Source organism: Nycticebus coucang, chromosome 2 (genome assembly GCF_027406575.1).
Source record: "Nycticebus coucang isolate mNycCou1 chromosome 2, mNycCou1.pri, whole genome shotgun sequence".
NCBI classification, from domain to species: Eukaryota; Metazoa; Chordata; class Mammalia; order Primates; family Lorisidae; genus Nycticebus; species Nycticebus coucang.
Genome location: NC_069781.1, coordinates 88710526 through 88731349, shown reverse-complemented (window position 1 = coordinate 88731349; position 20824 = coordinate 88710526). Strand labels below are relative to the sequence as shown.

General features: G+C 37.3%; 1 protein-coding gene across 3 annotated transcripts in view; it reads right to left on the bottom strand.

Moving 5' to 3' along the window:
* Window positions 1-20121, bottom strand: part of VPS13A (vacuolar protein sorting 13 homolog A) — a 229239-nt gene extending 209118 nt beyond the window's left edge. For 2 of the 3 annotated variants that reach the window (XM_053575663.1, XM_053575681.1), the window contains exons 1-5: window positions 19766-20050; window positions 5416-5459; window positions 4646-4688; window positions 3394-3489; window positions 2923-3024 (exon numbers count right to left, since the gene is read on the bottom strand). In XM_053575663.1, the coding sequence (XP_053431638.1) occupies window positions 2923-3024; window positions 3394-3489; window positions 4646-4688; window positions 5416-5459; window positions 19766-19865 (385 nt within the window). In that variant the 5' untranslated portion in view covers window positions 19866-20050. Of the gene's footprint in view, window positions 1-2922; window positions 3025-3393; window positions 3490-4645; window positions 4689-5415; window positions 5460-19765 lie in introns of all 3 variants that reach the window. The other variant, XM_053575672.1, reaches the window with a different exon arrangement.
* Between the last annotated feature and the right edge of the window lie 703 nt (window positions 20122-20824).

Sequence of the window (20824 nt, the reverse complement as noted above, 5' to 3'; positions counted from 1 at the left end):
AACACCCATAAATCTGTAGCCTTTATATATACCAGCAATAACCAAGCCGAAAAAACAGTCAAGGACTCTATTCCTTTCACAGTAGTACCAAAGAAGATGAAATATTTGGGAATATACCTAACAAAGGACGTGAAAGATCTCTACAAAGAGAACTATGAAACTTTAAGAAAAGAAATAGCTGAAGATGTTAACCAATGGAAATACATACCATGCTCACAGCTGGGAAGAATCAACATTGTTAAAATGTCTATACTACCCAAAGCAATATATAATTTTAATGCAATTCCTATTAAAGCTCCATTATCATATTTTAAAGATCTTGAAAAAATAATACTTCATTTTATATGGAATCAGAAAAAATCTAGAATAGCCAAAACATTACTTAGCAATAAAACACAGCAGGAAGAATCACGCTACCAGACCTGAGACTGTACTATAAATTGATAGTGATCAAAATAGCATGGTATTGGCACAAAAACAGAGAAGTAGATGTCTGGAACAGAATAGAGAACCAAGAGATGAATCCAGCTACTTACTGTTATTTGATCTTTGACAAGCCAATTAAAAACATTCAGTGGGGAAAAGATTTCCTATTTAACAAATGGTGCTGGGGAAACTGGCTGGCAACCTGTAGAAGACTGAAACTGCACCCACACCTTTCATCATTAACTAAGATAGACTCTCACTGGATAAAAAATTTAAACTTAAGACATGAAACTATAAAAATACTTGAAGAAAGTGCAGGGAAAACTCTTGAAGGAATCGGCCTGGGTGAATATTTTATGAGGACTCCCCCCCAGGCAATTGAAGCATTATGAAAAATACACTACTGGGACCTGATCAAACTAAAAAGCTTCTGCACAGCCAAGAACATAGTAAGTAAAGCAAGCAGACAGCCCTCAGAATGGGAGAAAATATTTGCAGGTTATACCTCCAATAAATGTCTAATAACCAAAATCCACAGAGAACTCAAACGTATAAGCAAGAAAAGAACACGTTATCCCATCTCAGGGTGGGCAAAGGACTTGAAGAGAAACTCCTCTAAAGAAGACAGACGCACAATCTACAAACACAGGAACAAAAGCTCATCATCCTTAATCATCAGAGAAATGCAAGTCAAAACTACTTTGGGATATCATCTAACTCCAGTAAGATTAGCCCATATCACAAAATCCCAAGACCAGAGATATTGGCGTGGATGTGGAGAAAAGGGAACAACACTTCTACACTGCTGGTGGGCATGCAAATTAATACATTCCTTTTGGAAAGATGTTTGGAGAACACTTAGAGATCTAAAAATACATCTGCCATTCAATCCCATAATTCCTCTACTAGATATATACCCAGAAGACCAAAAATCACATTATAACAAAGATATTTGTACCAGAATGTTTATTGCAGCCCAATTCATAATTGCTAAGTCATGGAAAAAGCCCAAGTGCCCATCGATCCACGAATGGATTAATAAATTGTGGTATTATGTACACTATGGAATATTATGCAGCCTTAAAGAAAGATGAAGACTTTACCTCTTTCATGTTTACATGGATTGAGCTGGAACAAATTCTTCCTAGTAAAGTATCTCAAGAATGGAAGAAAAAGTATCCAATGTACTCAGCCCTACTATGAAACTAATTTATCGCTTTCATATGAAAGCTATAACCCAGTTATAACCTAAGAATATGGGAAAGGGGGAGAGGGAGGGGAGAGAGGGTGATTGGTGGGATTACGCCTGTGGTGCATCTTACAAGGGTACATACTTAGTAAATGTAGAATATAAATGTCTTAACCCAATAACTAAGAAAATGCCAGGAAGGCTATGTTAACCAGTGTGATGAAAATATGTCAAGTGGTCTATAAAACCAGTGTATGGTGCCCCATGATCGCATTAATGTACACAGCTATGATTTAATAATAAATAAAAAATAAATGAAATTATGTGTTCTATAGCACTACTGAACTTTTAAAGCTATGTCTATGTATTACCTTGAAAAAGTAAAAATAACTTTAAAAATGAAAAAGCCTAGGAGACGTAGGGAGGGTTAGGGGTAGGGGTGAATGACTATACAAGATATGAAAGAACTGTGACGGAGAAGAAAACAGAATTACAAAAGGTATTGCCATGGAGTACATGGTAAATCTCCATTACTTTTTATCAACAGGTAAAACATTTATTATTGAAGTTTATTTTTTTATTTAAAAATATCAATACACTGGAGGAATAGCAAAGTCAGTGCACACACATTTTTAACACGTTTGGCTATTAAACAAAGGAAGGAGGAGAAGATAAACAAATGACTAGGTTAGGAAGAGGAAGAAGACTTTATGGTTCAAGGTAAGAAGAGGCTACATTGTATTTACATGCTGAGGAGAAAGACCCAGGAGGGGAAGAGATGATAGACAAAGTATGTGAAAAGTAGCTGGTGATGATGACCAGAAGACAGGAGAAAAAGAATTAAGATTTCTGCAGGACAGCTCTTCTGCTGTAGAATAGGGGACTGTAGTAATGGATCATGTGGTCTAAGTTGAAGAGAGAAAGATGAAAAGAGGGCAAATAAACAGATTAAGGCAAAAATAAAATATGTACTGCATATAAAGAAACAAGGTATCTCCAAAAGAATAAAGAACTAATGATATAAGAATAAAAAAGCAAAGGCTAGAAAAGTAAAAAATATATGTTTGATAAAATTAATTACTATGGTTAAAACTCACCCACATAAGCTAGATTTATTATTTGCCTTAAATTTCTACAAAATTTCTGTACCCATGATAAAGCACAAAAATGACATTAAAATTCTCTATGTAGTAAGATTCTCTCACATATGTTAAATAATCACAATACCTCCAAAGAAAAACAGCATTCTATTATGATAAATACTAACGTCTTTTCTACTAACCACTGACATGTACTGTCTTCTTTACCTTGATCAACTACTTTTTGTTTTGCTTCTTCTATCCTTTTTAGTTCCTGTTGCTTTGCTTCCATGAGTTGTTTTTCTTCTTTTAAAGAATCATATTTTATTCCTATAGGAAGCATAAAAAAGAATAATCTTAATTACCTTAAATATACTCATCTTACCCCCCCCAAATAATTCTTTAAAACAACCACTAATTCAAAGTCTGCAAAAATCTAAAGTTAAAAACCAATTTAATTTGAATAATACCAAATTTAAATATTATAGTAGCTCAAGAGATTCTCCAAAAGCATTTTGAACAAAGATTTCTCTTTCACCAGATATGGTGGCACACACCTGTAGACGAGCTACTAGGGAGGCTCCAGCCATTAAGCCAGGAATCTGAGGTTGCAGTGAAACTATGATGATGCCACTACATTCTAGCCCCAGCAAGAGAAGACTCTGTCTAAAAAATAATAGTTTTCAAAATTTGACTTACTAGAAGAAGGCACTATGAGTAAATAAATTTCTTCCAATACAGCTTCAACTGGTTGAGTATAAAGGTTTTTCCATGGAATTATAAGTTTAAGATTACCTACAATATTTTGAAGGAAAAAAATAAAACAGGACAAAAAAACATTATTCATTTAACCTGCATTTACTATCATTCTATTTTCTGTAAGGCATCAGAAGAGAAATAAAGTAGCTTTTGTCCTTAAGAGCTCAGTGACTTTTTTGAAAACTATAATCAAAAATAATAAAGCTCTGTTGTGATGATTGAAATGACTGTATTTATGTCAGTATCATTGGAAACCTAAGTAGATTATATTCTAAATATTTACAAGTTTCTATTATAATGATCTGTAGCACAAACATATCTATATTCCTCCCTAATTAGACAGACCATCTTCATGATCTTTAAACCAATAAAACTACAACATAATTTAAGAAACAAGGGAAGTTTTTATTAAGCATGTTTAAAACTTCATATTCTGCCAGTTCTACTCAACCCATATAGTTAAAATATAAACTATAAACAGTGGTAAAATAATGCAGAATAAGAAATAGCACAATATTTTCTGGAAACCTAGAAAAACTTATAGAGCAGAAATGAGTTTTCAGATTGGCCCCTATCCACAATGTGTGGATGATCCAGACCCTATTCTTTATACCACATACCCAGTATCAATCAGAACACAGCAATGGTAACTAGTCAGAAGACTACAAAACCCAGTTAGGTCACTAATTCAATTTTAACACCTAAGGCCAGGCACAGTAGCTAACCCCCCTCCCAACACATTGGGGGGGCCAAGGCAGGAGAATCACTTGAGGTCAACAGTTTGAGACCAGCCTGGGCAACACAGAAGACCTCCTACCCCTGTCTCTACAAAATTAAAATAAAAAAATTAGCTGAGCATGTTGGCATGTGCCTATAATCCAAACAACTTGGGAAGCTGAGGCGGATGATCACTTCAGCCCCAAAGTTCAACACTGCAGAGAACTATGACCTCACCATTGCACTCTAGTCTGGGCAACAGAGCAAGACCCTGTCTCCAAAAACAAAAGTGAAAAAGGAATATATGGATTTCACAATATTTTTATGTTACACAACTAAGCTCCACCTAGACAAAAACATGATTATTTTCAATAAATGACCAGAAACATTAAAAAGATCACATTATAGAGATATTAGCCATATTATTCTATTGCAGATCAGCAAGGAGGATATTTCAATAATAAATATGGCTTACCTATATGGCCAACTTTAACTTTAAATGGTACATCCAGTTGACTCTACAAAAAAAATTTATAGAAATATATACATATGCAAAATATTAATACATACAGAGTTCAACAACAGTTAACTACACTTTTCTTCAAAAAATTATTTGAAGGACTTTTTAATTAATTTTCACATTCTCTTTGCCCTCGATGCTTAAACATATATATATATATATATATATGCAACTGCAATATTATCCTCAAATCCACAAATTCAGGATGTTTCTTTTTTTATAATTAGTCTATGACCATATTTGATGGGTAAAAAGACACCCTTTTCAATAAATAGCACTAGGAAAACTAGATATTCACTTGCAAAAACATGAAGCTGGACCGTTATTTTGTACCATATACAAACATTAATTCATAATGGATCAAAGACCTAAACAGAAAAGCTAAAATTGTAAAACCCTAAAATTATAAAATCCTTAGAGGAAAATGCAAGGGAAAATCTTCTTGACATTAGATTTGGCAATGCTGCTTGGATATGACAACAAAAGCGCAGGCAATGAAAACAACAGTTGAAATGGTCTTTATCAAATTTAAAACTTCTGTGCATCAAAGGATACTATGAGATACGGCAACCCACAAGAATGGGGGGAAATACCTGCAAATCATCAATATGCAAAATATATAAAGTACTCCTACAACTCCCAATTTAAGGAGGCAAAATGAATCAGGAAGAAGTATACATAATTAAATGCAACAACATTACAAATTCACCATAGTTAAAACCTACCAGGGCATTTTCTTTAATTTGAAGATTCTTGAGGACCACAGCTCCTAAAAAAATTATTAAAAAAAAAAAATTGAAATAATCAAATATTTTTCATTTTAAGAAGTGAAGTATACTTCACTCCTAACCATACTAATGAAAAATAATCATAAATAATGCACATAACAGAAAATAGAATCTATGATTTTTTTTAGCTTACTTTTCTACCCTGTCTACAATGGTAATGTTTGACCAAAACTTCACTTATTTCAAGTTGTAGCTCCATGTTAACGTATACACACATTTTTTTCCTTTAATGTATACACACATTTTAATCAGAATTGTATGAACAATGTGAATCGAACAAGGGAGGCATGACATGAGATCAATATATAAAAAGTGAATTATATTTAAATATACCTGTAAAGAACGGCTCAGGGGAAAAATTGTTAAAAATCCAAAGTTAATTAGCTCCAAGATATGTAACATAAACTTCCCTAATTCAAATGCAAAATAGAAAATGAGAAAAATAATAGAACATTAATATCCAAGAACTGTAGGGCAATTATAAAAGCTGTAACACACAGGTGATGAGGAGTACTAAAGGAAAAAGGAAAGAGAGAAAGTAGAAAAAAAAAATCCAAAATTAGTAATAAAAATACCATAGACTCAGGAAGCTCAGAAATCACCAAGTAGGATATATACCAAAAAACCTACAGGTAGGCATTATCATGATCAAACTGCAAAAAAATCAAAGACAATTTCAAGAGAAAGCAGGGAGAGAAAAAAACCATACCTACACAACTACAAGTAGAAGAATTATATCACACCTCTTTATAAACCATGAAAGCAAAATGAGGAAAATATGTAAAGTGTGGAATGAAAATAATAACCAATATAGAATTTTGTATTCACTGAAGTTACCCTTTGAAATTAAAAAGAGGAGGGAATGATGTCAGAGAGATGGCAATCCAGGCAGCTTATAGGCCCTCATTTCCCCAAAGAAACATCAAGTAAACAGACTGACCAAAATAACTCTGTGGGGAACTCTAGAAACCAATTAAGGATCTATAGCAACCAAGAAAAAAAAAGAAAAAGATAAAGATGACATTGTTAACAGTGCAGAAGTATCTACAGAACACAAGGTGAAAATGTGTCCGTGGACTTACTGAAGGACCCAGAGCAGCAAACATTCAGAACAAGAAATCATGTCAGGTTATAAAATCAAAGAGACTTTTGAGACCAAAACCGCTTTGTTAGTAAGGCAGATGGCTCTAAAGAAGCAGAGTGAAAACCCATCCAGCAGAATGCCTCCTCACCCCTACAGGAACCAATTCCTGGTCCCTCAATGCTTCTGATGTTTCTTCTCACCTAAAAAATACAGTACAGTATACAGTAGCCTTTTATTCAAAACTCAACACTGTAGGTAGAAATTAAAAGCCTGCTGTGTTTGTTGTTGCTGTTGCTTATAAGCTGATATAAGGTATGCTAGAGATGCCACTGTCCTGCTGCCTTACACTTAACGCATTACTTTACTGTATTGTTGGTATATTTTATTTCTTACTATTAAGTATGTGTGAATAGTGTAAGAAAATGCTGCTATTGGCAGCATATAAATTAAGAGTCAGGAATAATGATGCCAAGTAACTACAGATTATTCACATAAGTGACTGAGAGAGTGATACTGCTGCTTTTCTATGGTTCAATGTACACAAACTTTGTTTCATGCACAAAATTATGTAAAATATCCTATAAAATTACCTTGAGGCTATGTGCATATGGTATATAGAAACATAAATGAATTTCATTTTTAGACATGGATCCCATCTCCATAACATCTCATTTATTTGCAAATATTCCAAAATCTGAAAAAAAATCCAAAACACTTCTGATCCTAAGTATTTAGGTAGGGGATATTCAACCTGTACTAATATTAGACATACAGACTTTAAGTCAAAACCTGTTACAATGAAACAAAGGATGGCATTATACAATGATAAAAGACAGTTCACTAAGAAGGTATTACATATTAATATAAACATACATGCACCAAACATCAGACCACCAAAACACAGGAAGTAAAACACTGACAGAATTGAGAAAAATCTATTGCACTACAATGACAACTTCAATACCCTACTTTCAGTGGATAGAGCCATCAGGGGATTAATAAGAAAACAGAAGACTTTAACAACACCATTAACCAAATGGATCAAAAAAATAGAGAACACTTAACCTAACAACAGAATATATACTTTTTCTCCAGTGCACATGGGACATTCTCCATGACACACCATATGTTAGAACATAAAACAAGTGTCAAAAAGTTACAAAAGAGAAAAGAAAACATACAAAATGGGCAAAAAGATACATGAAAAAATGTTCAACATCAATCATCAGGCAAATGCAAACAAGAACCACAATGAAATATCCCTTCACTCCAATTAGAATGGCTATCATGAAAAAGATAAAGAATAACAAATGCTGGCATGACTGTGAAGAAAGGGGAACGCTTACATACTGTTATTGAGAACTAAATTAGTATAACCATAATAAAAGCAGTATGCACATTCCTAAAAAAATTAAAAATGGAACTACTGTATGATCTACCAATCCCATTACAGGCTAAATATCCAAAGGAAATAAAATAATTCTGTCAAAGAAATAGCTACACTCTTGTGTTTACTGTAAGTACTATTCATAATAGCCGAGTATTGCCGTAGTTGGCTACTAACAACTGACCGTATTTTGCCATGTACATTGTGCATTTTTTTGCCCACATTTCTAAGGAAAATGTAAGGATGCTCTTTATACATGGGTAGTACAGCTCAGGAGCAGAGGAGCCCTGCAGGCTTCCTGGGGCTGCCACAACCCCCTTCATGGGCCTGTCAGGCACACGTGATTCCAGTCTGGGAGGATGCTGGATCCTGTGGGAGCCAGCCTACGAGCCTTCAGTGAGCACCATGATTAGGAGAAGGGGGTGGTGGGGCTGAAAAGGTGGTCTGTGGCCATGTGGGGTGAAGGCCAAGGCCCAAGGCATGACCATGTAAGAGGACAAGGAGCCCCGTGAAGGTCCCAGGGGCTGGCCTGACTGCCCACAGGCTAAGCTCTCTAGGAATCTCCTGCCCCACCAGCCACATACTTAGCCATATTGGCCACGGCCCGCAACGTGGCAGGGAGGAAAAGCCCCCAGAAGGGAGAGATGGGTCGGCCTTCACAGAGCAGACAGCTGGGCCCAGCAGTGCAATCTGCACATTTACCAGGGGAGCGCTAGCCTCGTAAGATATGTCTCTCCTGGCTGACAGCTGGCCACTTTTTCCAGGGGCATTTTCCCAAACGTTTAGGCCAAAAATGTAAAAACGTAAACCGGGGCAAAAATGTGGGTGTACATTATACACAAGAGCACACTATTCACAGTAAATACCATTAAGTGTCCATCAACAGATGAATGACCAAACAATATGTGGCATATGTACACAACTAAATACTAATGCCCATAAGAAAAATATTGACACCTTGCCCTCTGTGGCAACATGAATGAACCTGGAGGATATTTATGCTAAGTAAAATAAGTGGGTCATGTAAAGACAAATACCACTTGATCTCACTCATAGGTGGAATCTAAAAAAGTGACACATAGAAGTAAAGAGTAAAACTGTAGTTACCAGAGACTAGGGGTGGAGAGAGAATAAGAATAAATTGGTCAATGGATACAAAGTTAGGATTAGACAGGTGGAGTAAAATCCAGCCTTCCATTGCACAGTAGGGTGACTGTGAAGGATATTGTATTGTATTATGTTAAATTAGCTAGAAGAGAGAATTAGGATTTTTTAATATTCTCATCACAAAGAAACACAAACGTTATGAAATAATGGACATGCCAAATTCCGACTTCATCATTATACAAGGTATACATGTTTTGAAACACCACACTGTATTCCATATATATATAATTATTATATGTAAATTAAAGACAAAAATCTTTTAAATTTTAAAAGTTTTTACATCATTCAAGGTATCCTTTCAGATAACAATGGAATGAATCTAGAAATAAACAGCAGAAGAAAAACAAAACAATCCACAAATACATGAGCATTAAGCATTCTGAAAAAATAGGTCAAACGGCTCAGTGCCCATAGCTCAGTGGGTAGGGCGCCAACCACATACACTGGAGCTGGCAGGTTCAAACCGGCCCGGGCCTGCTAAAAACAAAAATGACAACTACAACAAAAAAATAGCCAGGTGCTGTAGTGGGCGCCTGTAGTTCCAGCTACTCGGGTCAAAGAAGAAATCATAAGAGAAATGAGAAAATATCTTGAGACCTGTCATTGTAATTAATAACATGCAGTGAAAGCAAGGCTGAGAGGAAAATTTAGAGCTACAAATGCTCATATTTAAAAAGAAGAAATATTCCCAATTAACTATCTATCTAAATTGACACTTGAAAAAAAACAGAAAATTAAGCCCACTTCCAGTAGTAGGAAGGAAATCATAAAAAATAGGGCAGAAGTAACCAAAATAGAAAAATAGAAGAAAAAACCCCAATAAAACCAAGAATTAGTTTTCCAAAGAGATTGACAAAATTGATAATTTGGTAAACTACCAAAAAAAGTTATATACCCAAATAACTAAAACCAGAAATGAAGGAGAAGCTCAGTGCCCATAGCTCAGTGAGGGGGGCACCAGACACATACACCAAGGCCAGCAGGTTTGAGCCCAGCCCAGGCCTGCTGTACAACAATGACATCTGCAACCAAAAAATAGCTGGGCGTTGTGGCAGGCGACTGTAGTCCCAGCTACTTGGGAGGCTGAGGCAAGAGAATGGCTCAAGCCCAGGAGAGTGAGGTTGCTGTGATCTGCGATGCCACAGCACTCTACTACCCAGGGCAACATAGTGAGATTCTTGTCTCAAAAAAAAAAAAAAGAAAGAAAGAAAGAAATGAAGGAGCTATTTACTACTATCAATTTAAATTAATTCTTTTATGTTAAAAGGATTATACATCATGACTCAACAGGATTAATTCCTAGAATGCAAGAATGATTCAACACAGAAAAATCAAGGTAAAACACCACTAAAAACACACAATCATCTCACTGATGCAGAAAAGAATTTGAAGAAATTCACTTATTTTTATTACAATGAAACACCCTACAAATAAGGAATGAAAGGAAACTATCTCAATATAATAAAAGCCACGTATCAAAAGCCACAGCTAACATTCGCAATGGCGAAAGTCTGAAATCTTTTCCTCTTAACATCGGGAATAAGATAAGGATACTCACTTTTGCTGTTTCTAATCAACATAGCACAGAAAAACATAGCCATAGCGATTTAGCAAGGAAATGAAATAAAAGGCAACCCAAATGCAAAGAAAAAAGTAAAATTATCTGTTCACAGATGGTATGATCTTATATGTATTACAAAAAACTCTAAATATTCCACCAAAAAAAATATAATAATGTTAGAATTAAGGTATTCAGCAATGTTGCTGGATACAAAATCAACATGCAAAAATCAGTTTTGTTTCTAAACACACTAACGATGAACAATACAAACAGGAAATAAAATAATTCCATCTACAATAGCATCAAAAATAACAAAAATACTTAGGAATTAACGAAAGAGGCTAATTATTTGTGCATTGAAACTATAAAATGTTGCTAAAAGAAATTAAAGACACAATGTTATGACAATTCATGTTCATGGATTGCAAGACTTCATATTGCTAAAGTGTAAATACTACGCAAAACGATCTACAGATTCGATGCAAACCACATCCAAATCCCAGCAATTTTTGAAGACATACAAAAATCCATGCTTAAATTCACATGAAATCTCAAGGGACCCTGAACAGCCAAAACAATCTTTTAAAAAGGGAATAAAGAAGTTTCACACTTCCAGACTTTAAAACTTACTGGCATACAAACCCACACATCAGTGGAAATGAAAAGAAAATCCAGAAATAAACCCTCACATATTTAAAAAATAGCCAAATAATTTTCAACAAGACCATTGGATTTGGAAAGAACAGCTTCTTTCAAAAGCTGTTGAAAGAACTGTATATACACAACAAAAGAATGGAGGTGAATCTTTATCTTACACCATATCCAAAAATTAACTTAAAATGGATCCAAGAATTGTATGTGAAAGTTAAAACTATAAAACTCTTAGAATAAACTATTGGGGGAAAGTTTCATGGCATTGGATTTTGCAATGATTTCTTGGATATGACAAGTATAGGCAATAACAGAAAACAGGTGAATTGGACTTCATCAAATTTAAAAACCTTTGTACATCACAGGACACTATTGACAATATATAAAAATACAAATCCTATATCTGATAAGCGGCCAGTATCCAGAATGTAAATTTTAAAACTCCTATAACTCAAATACCTGATTAAAGATGGGCGAAAGACTTAGACATTTCTCCAATGAAGATATACAAATGGCCAATAGGCCCATGAAAAAATGCTCAACATCACTAATTACAGAAATGTAAATGAACACTGGAAGACAGAACCTCATACCCATACCCTTCACAGTAGCTATGATACTATCAAAGGAAAAGAACATAGGCAGCCCCCATAGCTCAGTGGGTAGGGGGCCAGCCACATACACCCAGGCCTGGTGGGTTCGTACCCAGTCTGGCCAACTAAAACAACAATGACAACTGCAACAAAAAAATAGCCGGGCATTGTGGTGGGTGCCTGTAGTCCCAGCTACTTGGGAGGCTGAGGCAAGAGAATCGCTTAAGCCCAAGAGTTTGAGGTTGCTGTGAGCTGTGACGTCACAGCACTCTATTGCAGGTGACATATTGAGACTGTCTCAAAAAAAAAAAAAAGAAAAGAACATAAATATTGGCCAGAATGTGAAAAAACTGCAACCCTTGTACATTACTGGCAGGAATGTAAGACAGTGCAGCCACAATGGAACATGATGGTTCATCAAAAAATTAGATTGACCATATGATCCAGCAATTCTACTTCGGGTATATACACAAAAGATGGGAAAGCACAGACTCAAAAGAAAATAGTCACGTTCCTAACAGCATTATTCGTAACAGCCAAGAGGTGGAAACAACCCAAATATCCACCAACAGATGAATGGAGAAATAAAATGTAGTATGTGTTGGGCGGCGCCTATGGCTCAAAGGAGTTGGGCACCAGCCCCATATGCTGGAAGTGGCGGGTTCAAAACCAGCCCTGGTCAAAAACTGCAAAAAATAAAAATAAAAAAAAAAGCACAATTAAATGTAGTGTATGCAAACATACAGTGAGTTATTATTCTGCCTGAAAAATTACTGAAATCCTGACATAGGCTACAACATAGATGCATCTTGAGAACATTAGGCTAAGTCAGAAAGGGCAAAGACTGTATAAATCCCCTTACACTGAATACCAAATAAGGAGTCATTGCTTAATGGGTACAGGGTTTCAGTTTTGCAAGATAAAGAGTTCCAAAAGTGGATAACTATGTTGGTTTGCACAACATTGCAAATGTACTTATTGACGCTAAAGTGTATACTTAATATGATTGAACAATAAATGTTATATGTATTTTACCACAATTTTTTTCAATGGGAAGGGAGAATAAAGGAGAAATAAAGCCTTTTCAAGATAAACAAACAGATATAATTTGTTACCAGATCTCCTTTGCAAGAAATGTTAAAGAAGAGTACTTAAGAGACAAGGAAAATAATACGTCAGCAATTCAGATTTACAGGGGCTTTAGAAAAGTAATAAATGAAGGTAAAATTTATTTATTTATTTATTATTTTTTTTTTTTTTTTAGAGACAGAGTCTCACTATGTCACCCTCGGTAGAGTGCTATGGCATCACAGCTCACAGCAACCTCCAACTCGGCTTAGGTGATTCTCTTGCCTCAGCCTCCCAAGTAGCTGGGACCACAGGCGCCTGCCACAACGCCCGGCTATTTTTTGCTGCAGTTTGGCCGGGGCCAAGTTTGAACCTGCCACCCTCTGTATATGAGGCTGGGGCCCTACTCACTGAGCCATAGGTGCTGCCCAGAGGTAAAATTAAGTCTTGTATTTTCCTTATTCTTAAATAATCTAGTGGAAAACTAGTTGTTTAAATGGTAATTATAGCAAGAGATTAGATGATTACAGCTTATAGATAAGTGGAATTAAAGACAAAAATGGTACAATGAGTGGAAAGGAAAAATTTGAATACTTTATTGTAAGACACCTCCATTATCCATGGAGCGGTATAGTGTTACTTGAAAGCAAACTTACCTTAGTTCTAAATGAATACCACATACTTTAAGATAACCACTAAAAAATATATGTATATATATTAAGACGTATAATTGATATGCTAAGAGAGAAGAAAAAACAAAATCATACAAAATGCTCAATTAAAACCAGGGAAACCAAAACAAGAGGGATTTTTAAAAGGAAATAAAGAGGTACAAGGAACAGGAAACAGCTCTAAATATGGTATTGTCAAAGAATAAAGTTTTTTCTTTCTACTCTTATAAGGAGGAAGGGAAAGTCTCTGGAGATAATAGGAATTCAATCAACTTGAGCAACCAATCTGTTCTGCAGCCTTTGTTTATGTTGAAAAGAGGTCAGACTGAAAGAATACATATCATACAACCCTATTAATACAAAATTTCAGTAACAGACTGAATCAATGGCTGCTTGAGAACCAGAAGGGTGAAAGAGGCAAGGAAGGTTAGATGTCACGGATTTCCAAGGGGCACAAAGAAAGCTTTGAATGTGGTAGATATGTTCATCATCTTGATTGTAACCATGATTACTTTTGTGGACATACATGTATAAGCCAAAACTTACCAAACTATAGATTGTAAATATGTATATTTTACTATGTCAATTATATCTCAACAAAACTGTTAATACATATTAATTATAAAATATAGATAGCATATGGATGTGTACTGTAAAATCTCATACTTTTTGTAGTAAAATGTTCCATCACCTTCAAAGTTCTATAAAAGTATTGTATATTAGAACACAGATATAAAAATAATACTTAAGAAATTAGAATTGGTAATTATCACTAGACTTAAGAATCATTCATTCCAGTATATTCCTATCACAGATAAGTGACTTCTTAAAATCAGAAACTATATCCTAATTGAATCTTCATCTTCCTGTGCAACCCCCTGGTATAAAGAGGTATGCAGTAAGACTCTATTATAATGAGAAAACTGCAGCGTGGCGCCCATAGCTCAGTGGTTAGAGCGCCAGCCACATACACCAGGGCTGGCAGGTTCGAACCCTGACAGAGCCTGGTAAACAATAATGACAACTACAACTACAACAAAAAATAGCCAGGCGTTGTGGCAGGTGCCTGTAGTCCCATCTACTTGGGAGGCTGGGGCAAGAGAATAGCTGAAGCCCAAGAGTTTGAGGTTGCTGTGAGCTGTGATGCCACAGCACTCTGAGGGCGACATAGTGAGACTCTGTCTCAAAAAAAAATAAATAAATAAATAATTTTTTTTTTTAAAGAGAAAACTGGGAGATTAACATTTTAAAAACACAATATGCATGTTAATTAAAAAACAAGAAATCTGAGTCTCTAAAGTTACATAAAGATACCAAGAATTTAAAAAAAATTACAGATTTGTCAGAGTATCATAATTTTGGAGAATGAAAGAAAATAAATTTGGAAGACTAAATTAAGGAGCTATAAATACAAAGTACAGGTACTTCCTGTGTTTCAAATGATAACTCTATCACACAAGCCACCCTTACTACTACTCCTGTCTCTTCGACTTTCTGATGTTTTTTTCCCTGAATGTCCTCTTAAAATACATCCAGTTATGCATCACAATCCCCAGTGTCATTTGTTTAAAAAAATTTTTTTTGACGTCCCATTCTAGATAAATGAATAATAATCTCTGGGGAGAGGTTCAAAAATCTGTATTTCTAACAAATACCTATGACTGACTCTGAAATTAGATTCTGTCCAGCTTTTAAAGGAAGTAGGTGAAAGGCTAAATGCTTGACAAAGTTCAAAGAATGTATCTCACATGAGTCTAAGAAATATTACAACCTCCCTAACTTGATAAATGAGAAGGGTAGAGAATTATAGATACAGATAAAAAGTATACTTTACCAACATCAAAACTTGCCAAGAGTCAGTCGTGGAATTTTTCTTTTTCTCTTCCTACAAAGTGTATACTTCCTGCAGTCTACTTAGTCTATTGGACCCAGTATAGCAGCACTCCTCTACTACAGTATGATAAAACAGGTTTCTGGAAGTTCTTCATTCATATATAATGTTTCTAAGGAAAAATGGATTCTGATTTCCAAATAATCAGAAACAAATTTTCAGAACACTACCCATTATTACTACTGCCTCAATGCCAATTGACACTTTAAATATGCTAATCGTGAAATTAGCTCAATTATTACACAAACCCTAGCAAAAGCACATATTTACAAGTAACAGGTCCTTCACACTAAATCATAAAATATTAAGTCTATCATCTTAAAATTTTTCCTATATGGCATTTATTTTATATTATCAAAATTTTCAAACAATGTTTTTTAAAAATACTCTAAAGTTTATCAAAAGTGACTACTTTTGAGGCCAGGCGCAGGTGGCTCACTCCTGTAATCCTAGCACTCTAAGGAGGCCGAGGCCAGTGGATTGCTCAAACTCAAGAGTTCATGACCAGCCTGAGAAAGCAAGAGCCCATCCCTATTAAAAATAGAAAAAACAAGCCAGGCATTGTGGTGGGCCGCCTATAGTCCTAGCTATTCAGGAGGCTGAGGCAAGAGGATCTTTTGAGCCCAAGAGTTTGAGGTTGCTGTGAGCTGTGACATCACGGTACTCTACTCAGGGCAACAAAGTGAGACTCTGTCTCAAAGAAAAAAAAAGTTACTACTTTTGAAATACTCATATCTTTTAAAACTACTCCAGCTATTAAAGTTTTATATATCAAAATATAACCAATTTCCATAGATAAAACTGACATGTTATTTTAAAAATTATATGAGAAAGATCAAAGTTGGAGAAATCACATCACCTGTTAGATTTAACCAAAAAGCTATAGTTATCAAGACCGTATAGTACTGATGAAATGATGGGACAAGCAGACCATGGGGACAGAATATGGTTCAAAAATAAATCCAAAGGATGGTTCTGAACAACTAGATATTTTGCATCCACATGTAAATTCTACTTCAGCCTTCAACCTATATCACATCCATTCAAAAAAATGAATCAAAAACCTAAACATAAAACTTCTACAAGAAAACATAGGAGAACATACTTGTGACTCTGGGTTAAGCCAAGATTTCATAAATATGACACCAAAAGCCATAATTCTTAAAAGAACTTTTAATAAACTGAACTTTATTTTTTAAATTGCTCTGCAAAAGACAGAGTGGGAAAAGACAGGGAGAAAATACCTTCAAATCACATATCTGACAAAAACACTTGTATCCATAATATTTAAGGAACTTAATACTCAACAACAAGAAACAAACACTTCAGAAAAAAGTTTGGCAGTTTCTCAAAAAGCTAATTATAGAGTTACTATATGACTAAGCAATTCCACCCCTAGGTACAGGGCCAGAAGAATTTATAACGTATGTCCAGTAAATACATAAACATGAATATTCATAGAAACATAGTTCGTAATAGGCAAAAAATAAAAATAAGCTTAAATATCAACTGGTGAACTGATAAAATGAGGTATATCTGTCTGATGAAATTATTCAACTATAAAAAGGAATGAAATACTCACACATCCATCAACAGAGGCAAACTTTGAAAATATAATGATGATCCTTATCATATAATGATGAAAATATAAGATGAACCTTAATTATATAAATAAGTCATATGATTCCATTTAAATGGAATGGAACTGGCAAACCCATAAAGACAGAAAGCAAACGAATGGTGGGAAGGAAGCAATGTGGGAAAGAATGGGAGGAAATGGACATGAGGTTTATTTGGAGGGGTATCGAAATATTCTGCATTTAGACAGCAGTGGTGGTTGCATGATTTTGTGACTGTACTAAAATATTGAATTGTACATTTTAAAAGGGTGAATTTTATGATATGGGAATTGAATCTAAACAGAAAAAGAAAATGAAAACAACCCGATTTAAAATAAGCAAAAGATTTGGGTACTTCACAAATGGAAATAGACAGCAAAGAACAAGAAAAAATGCTCAATTTCACAAATCGCTAAGGAAATACAAATTAAAATCACAATGCTTTACCACAACATACCTATGAGAAAGGCTAAGAAATAATTTTAAGGACAATATCACGTATTGGTAAGGTCACAGAGCAGCTAAAACCTGAACCCATGCTGGGTGAGATTGGAAAATGATATAGCCACTTTGGAAAGCAGTTTTGTAGTTTCTTACAATCTCTTACAACTACCAAATAGTCACTTAACATAGGACTCCACAAATCCACTCTTATTTACCCAAGAGAAATAACAATTTATGTTCACACAAAAGCCTGTACATGTTTGCAGCAGCTGTATTCATAATCTTAAAAAACTGAATTATCTTTCAACTGGCCAACAGACATTTATAGTACATCCATAGAACAAAACATTACTCAAAAATACAAGAACGAATTATTGATGTATGTAACCCACAGATGACTTTCAAATGCATTCTAAGAAATGTAGGAAATGAAACTAGGAAGCCAGACCCAAACATACCAAAAAAGCACATTTATAGGCACTCTGGAAAAGATAAAACTACAGGGATGGAAACAGATCAGCAACCAACAGGAGTTGTGGTGGGGTGAACCACAAAGAGGCAGCAGAGGGAATGAGGGGAGCTTGGTGGACTATTGGCTGTGACACTGTTACCACAGGAGATACATGTCTCTTAGCATTTGTCAAGCCAGACACAACTGTACTACAAGAGTGAATTTTACTGTAAGTAAAAATAAGTACCTAAATCCACTGATTAATCACAAAACCTCCATATTAAATGCACAAGCAATGCTCCACTAAAGATAAAAGCTCCTGCAAGTGTTTTTTAGGCTTCCTTCTGAGACAAATGGAGACAAGTTTTACTATTTTCACTTTGCAACCGAAAAGCAGCAGTCTGCAACTTTCGGGTACCAGTCAGAAAGGCTGAGCTATAGCTTATGCCCCTAGTTTGTGTAGGCCTTTTCATCATGGTACCAAACACCAACAATAAAAACAAGTAACGATTCTTTTTTTCAAACTAAATTACTTGTTTTACCTTGTTTCATAAAGATAAATAAGTATTTTAGAAGCCAGAAAGTGTGCACATCCAATTGTTAAAATTACTTTTAAAATGTATAATATACATTATACATAAAATATACAGCGTATAATTGTACATTAATATAATACATAGTTCACACAAAAATTAATCGTCTCTTTGGCCTAAGAAATCCATATAATAACGGAGTCTAGTTTCCAATAGGTGTTTAAAATCAAATGAGGGTATAAGAAAAAGAAGCACTAAAAATTAAACTCTAAAAAAGAAACAGAGCAAACGGAAACAAGTAAAGTTTCCATCTTTCACGATCTAAGCAGAGCAAGGGCAAGTTCACCCCTGTCTTTAATAGGTCTGAGACTTTGCACAGTGCGCCTATTTAAAAAAAAAAAAAAAAAAAAATCAGCAACTCACTCTGACCCACAAACCCCAGAACAGTGAAAATGGGACACATTCCTGGGTCAGGTCGTGAGTTAAAAACCCACAAGCAATCGTCTGAGTTTTTCTCCACGTGAGTTGCCTTTTCATTAGCGTCTGAGTTTTTCTCCACGTGAGTTGCCTTTTCATGATCGGCGGAACCCAAGCGAGCACGACCCAGGCTGTACCGCCAGAACCCGGAGGCGAGAAAGCGCCTTGGAGTTAGCCTTGCCGAGGCTGGGAAGGAAGAAGAGCGTCTTGGGTCACAGCGCCCTGCCTCCACGTGCGAAGCGGCGTGCGGCACTCCGTGGGCTCTCCAGGCCCTTCGTCACAACGCTAGGGGGGAAATGACAGGGACAAGACCAAACCCAGGAGCGTGACGTCGTCCTCCTCTCCCAGCACTGGACGACGGGCAGAAAAGAGCTCCTCATCGGGATTTGAACTCTAGACTCGTGGAACCCACCGCGGGCTCCCTGAGCTGCTCCACTGGGAAAAGGCAGACCTTTTCATCCGGCACCCACGACCCTCTTCTCTCCCCAACCCCCGAAATAAACAAGCCGCTGGCGGAGGCCTGGGAACCGCCGCCCGGCTTTATGTAACTTGACCCGGAGGCGGGAGGGAGGGCGGGCGGCAGGTGGCAGCACCAGGCGAGCTGGGGCCCGGAGCCCCAGACAGTACCCGGGTTCCAGCAGCTAAAGGGCCGGGAGGCAGGCGACACGGGAGAGGCAGCGGTCTCGTTACCTTTCCAGATGCCCAAAGAGAGCTGGGACGTGTCCAGGTCCACCACATAGTCCCCCAAGATCCGGTTCAACACGTCCACGGCCACCGACTCGAATACCATTTTCCTCAGCAGTGGTGGGCACGGCGGCCGTCCCAGACGCTCCGCGCTTCTCTCCCTGCGCCTCTCTCCCCGCGCCCCTCCCACGAGACGGCTCGGTTCACCGGCTCCGGGGCGGCTCCGGCTGCGGCGCCACGGCTAGCCGGATGCGCAGCCCCAGCGCGAGCCCAGCAAGGGGCGCAGACGGCCGCTCGCCGCACGCGTGCGCAGTTCTGCCCGCTCGTGGGGGCGGAGCGCTGCGCGGCTCCGAGCGCGCCGCCCCGACTGGCGGAAAGGGCGGCTGCGCGGCCCCGGATCCAGCTCGCGTCCCTTTTGGGCCGGGGTCGGCTCCTCTTTCCCGTCGGCTCCACCCCCTCTTTATCGCTTGGCAACGGACATGTCTCAGGAGCTGCAAAATTTGTTCCGACCCCGCCCCTCCTGCAGTCCGGACGGTCCCCCGGGGCGGGGCACAAGTACCCGGGACTGTAACGCCCCTCTCGCGGCACAGAAGACTACCTACGTTCTCCAGCCGTGACAGGGCCCGAGGGCTTGTTCCTAACTAAGGCTTGGGGGCATTCCAGCCCCTTAGCTGTAAAGGTGGAGACTTCATGAGGGCGTGTCCCAGGGAGCATCCTCCGGTCTTGACAGGTTGGGAGAGACTGGCCAGCCTGGTGTCCGGGCCCTTGTAACCCTCCAACTTGATTCTCTCCGGCGCTTGCGATGACTTGACTTCCCGGCCGCACGCAAACGAGGAGGGATGGGGAGAAGTGGGCGAGGAAGAGTAAAGTCGAGGATGGAATTCTCTGGCCCCTTCCTTATATGTGAGATGAACAGATGAGCATTTATGAGGATCCGTCTTTCTTCCCGAAGAATGGCACGTTTCTCTGCAGATTTGGACACTGAGCGCCTTCTAAGGAATACTGGGAGTCCTGAGCCTCCACAGAATTACTGACCTAAAATAAGTAAATAAAAATTAATGCTCT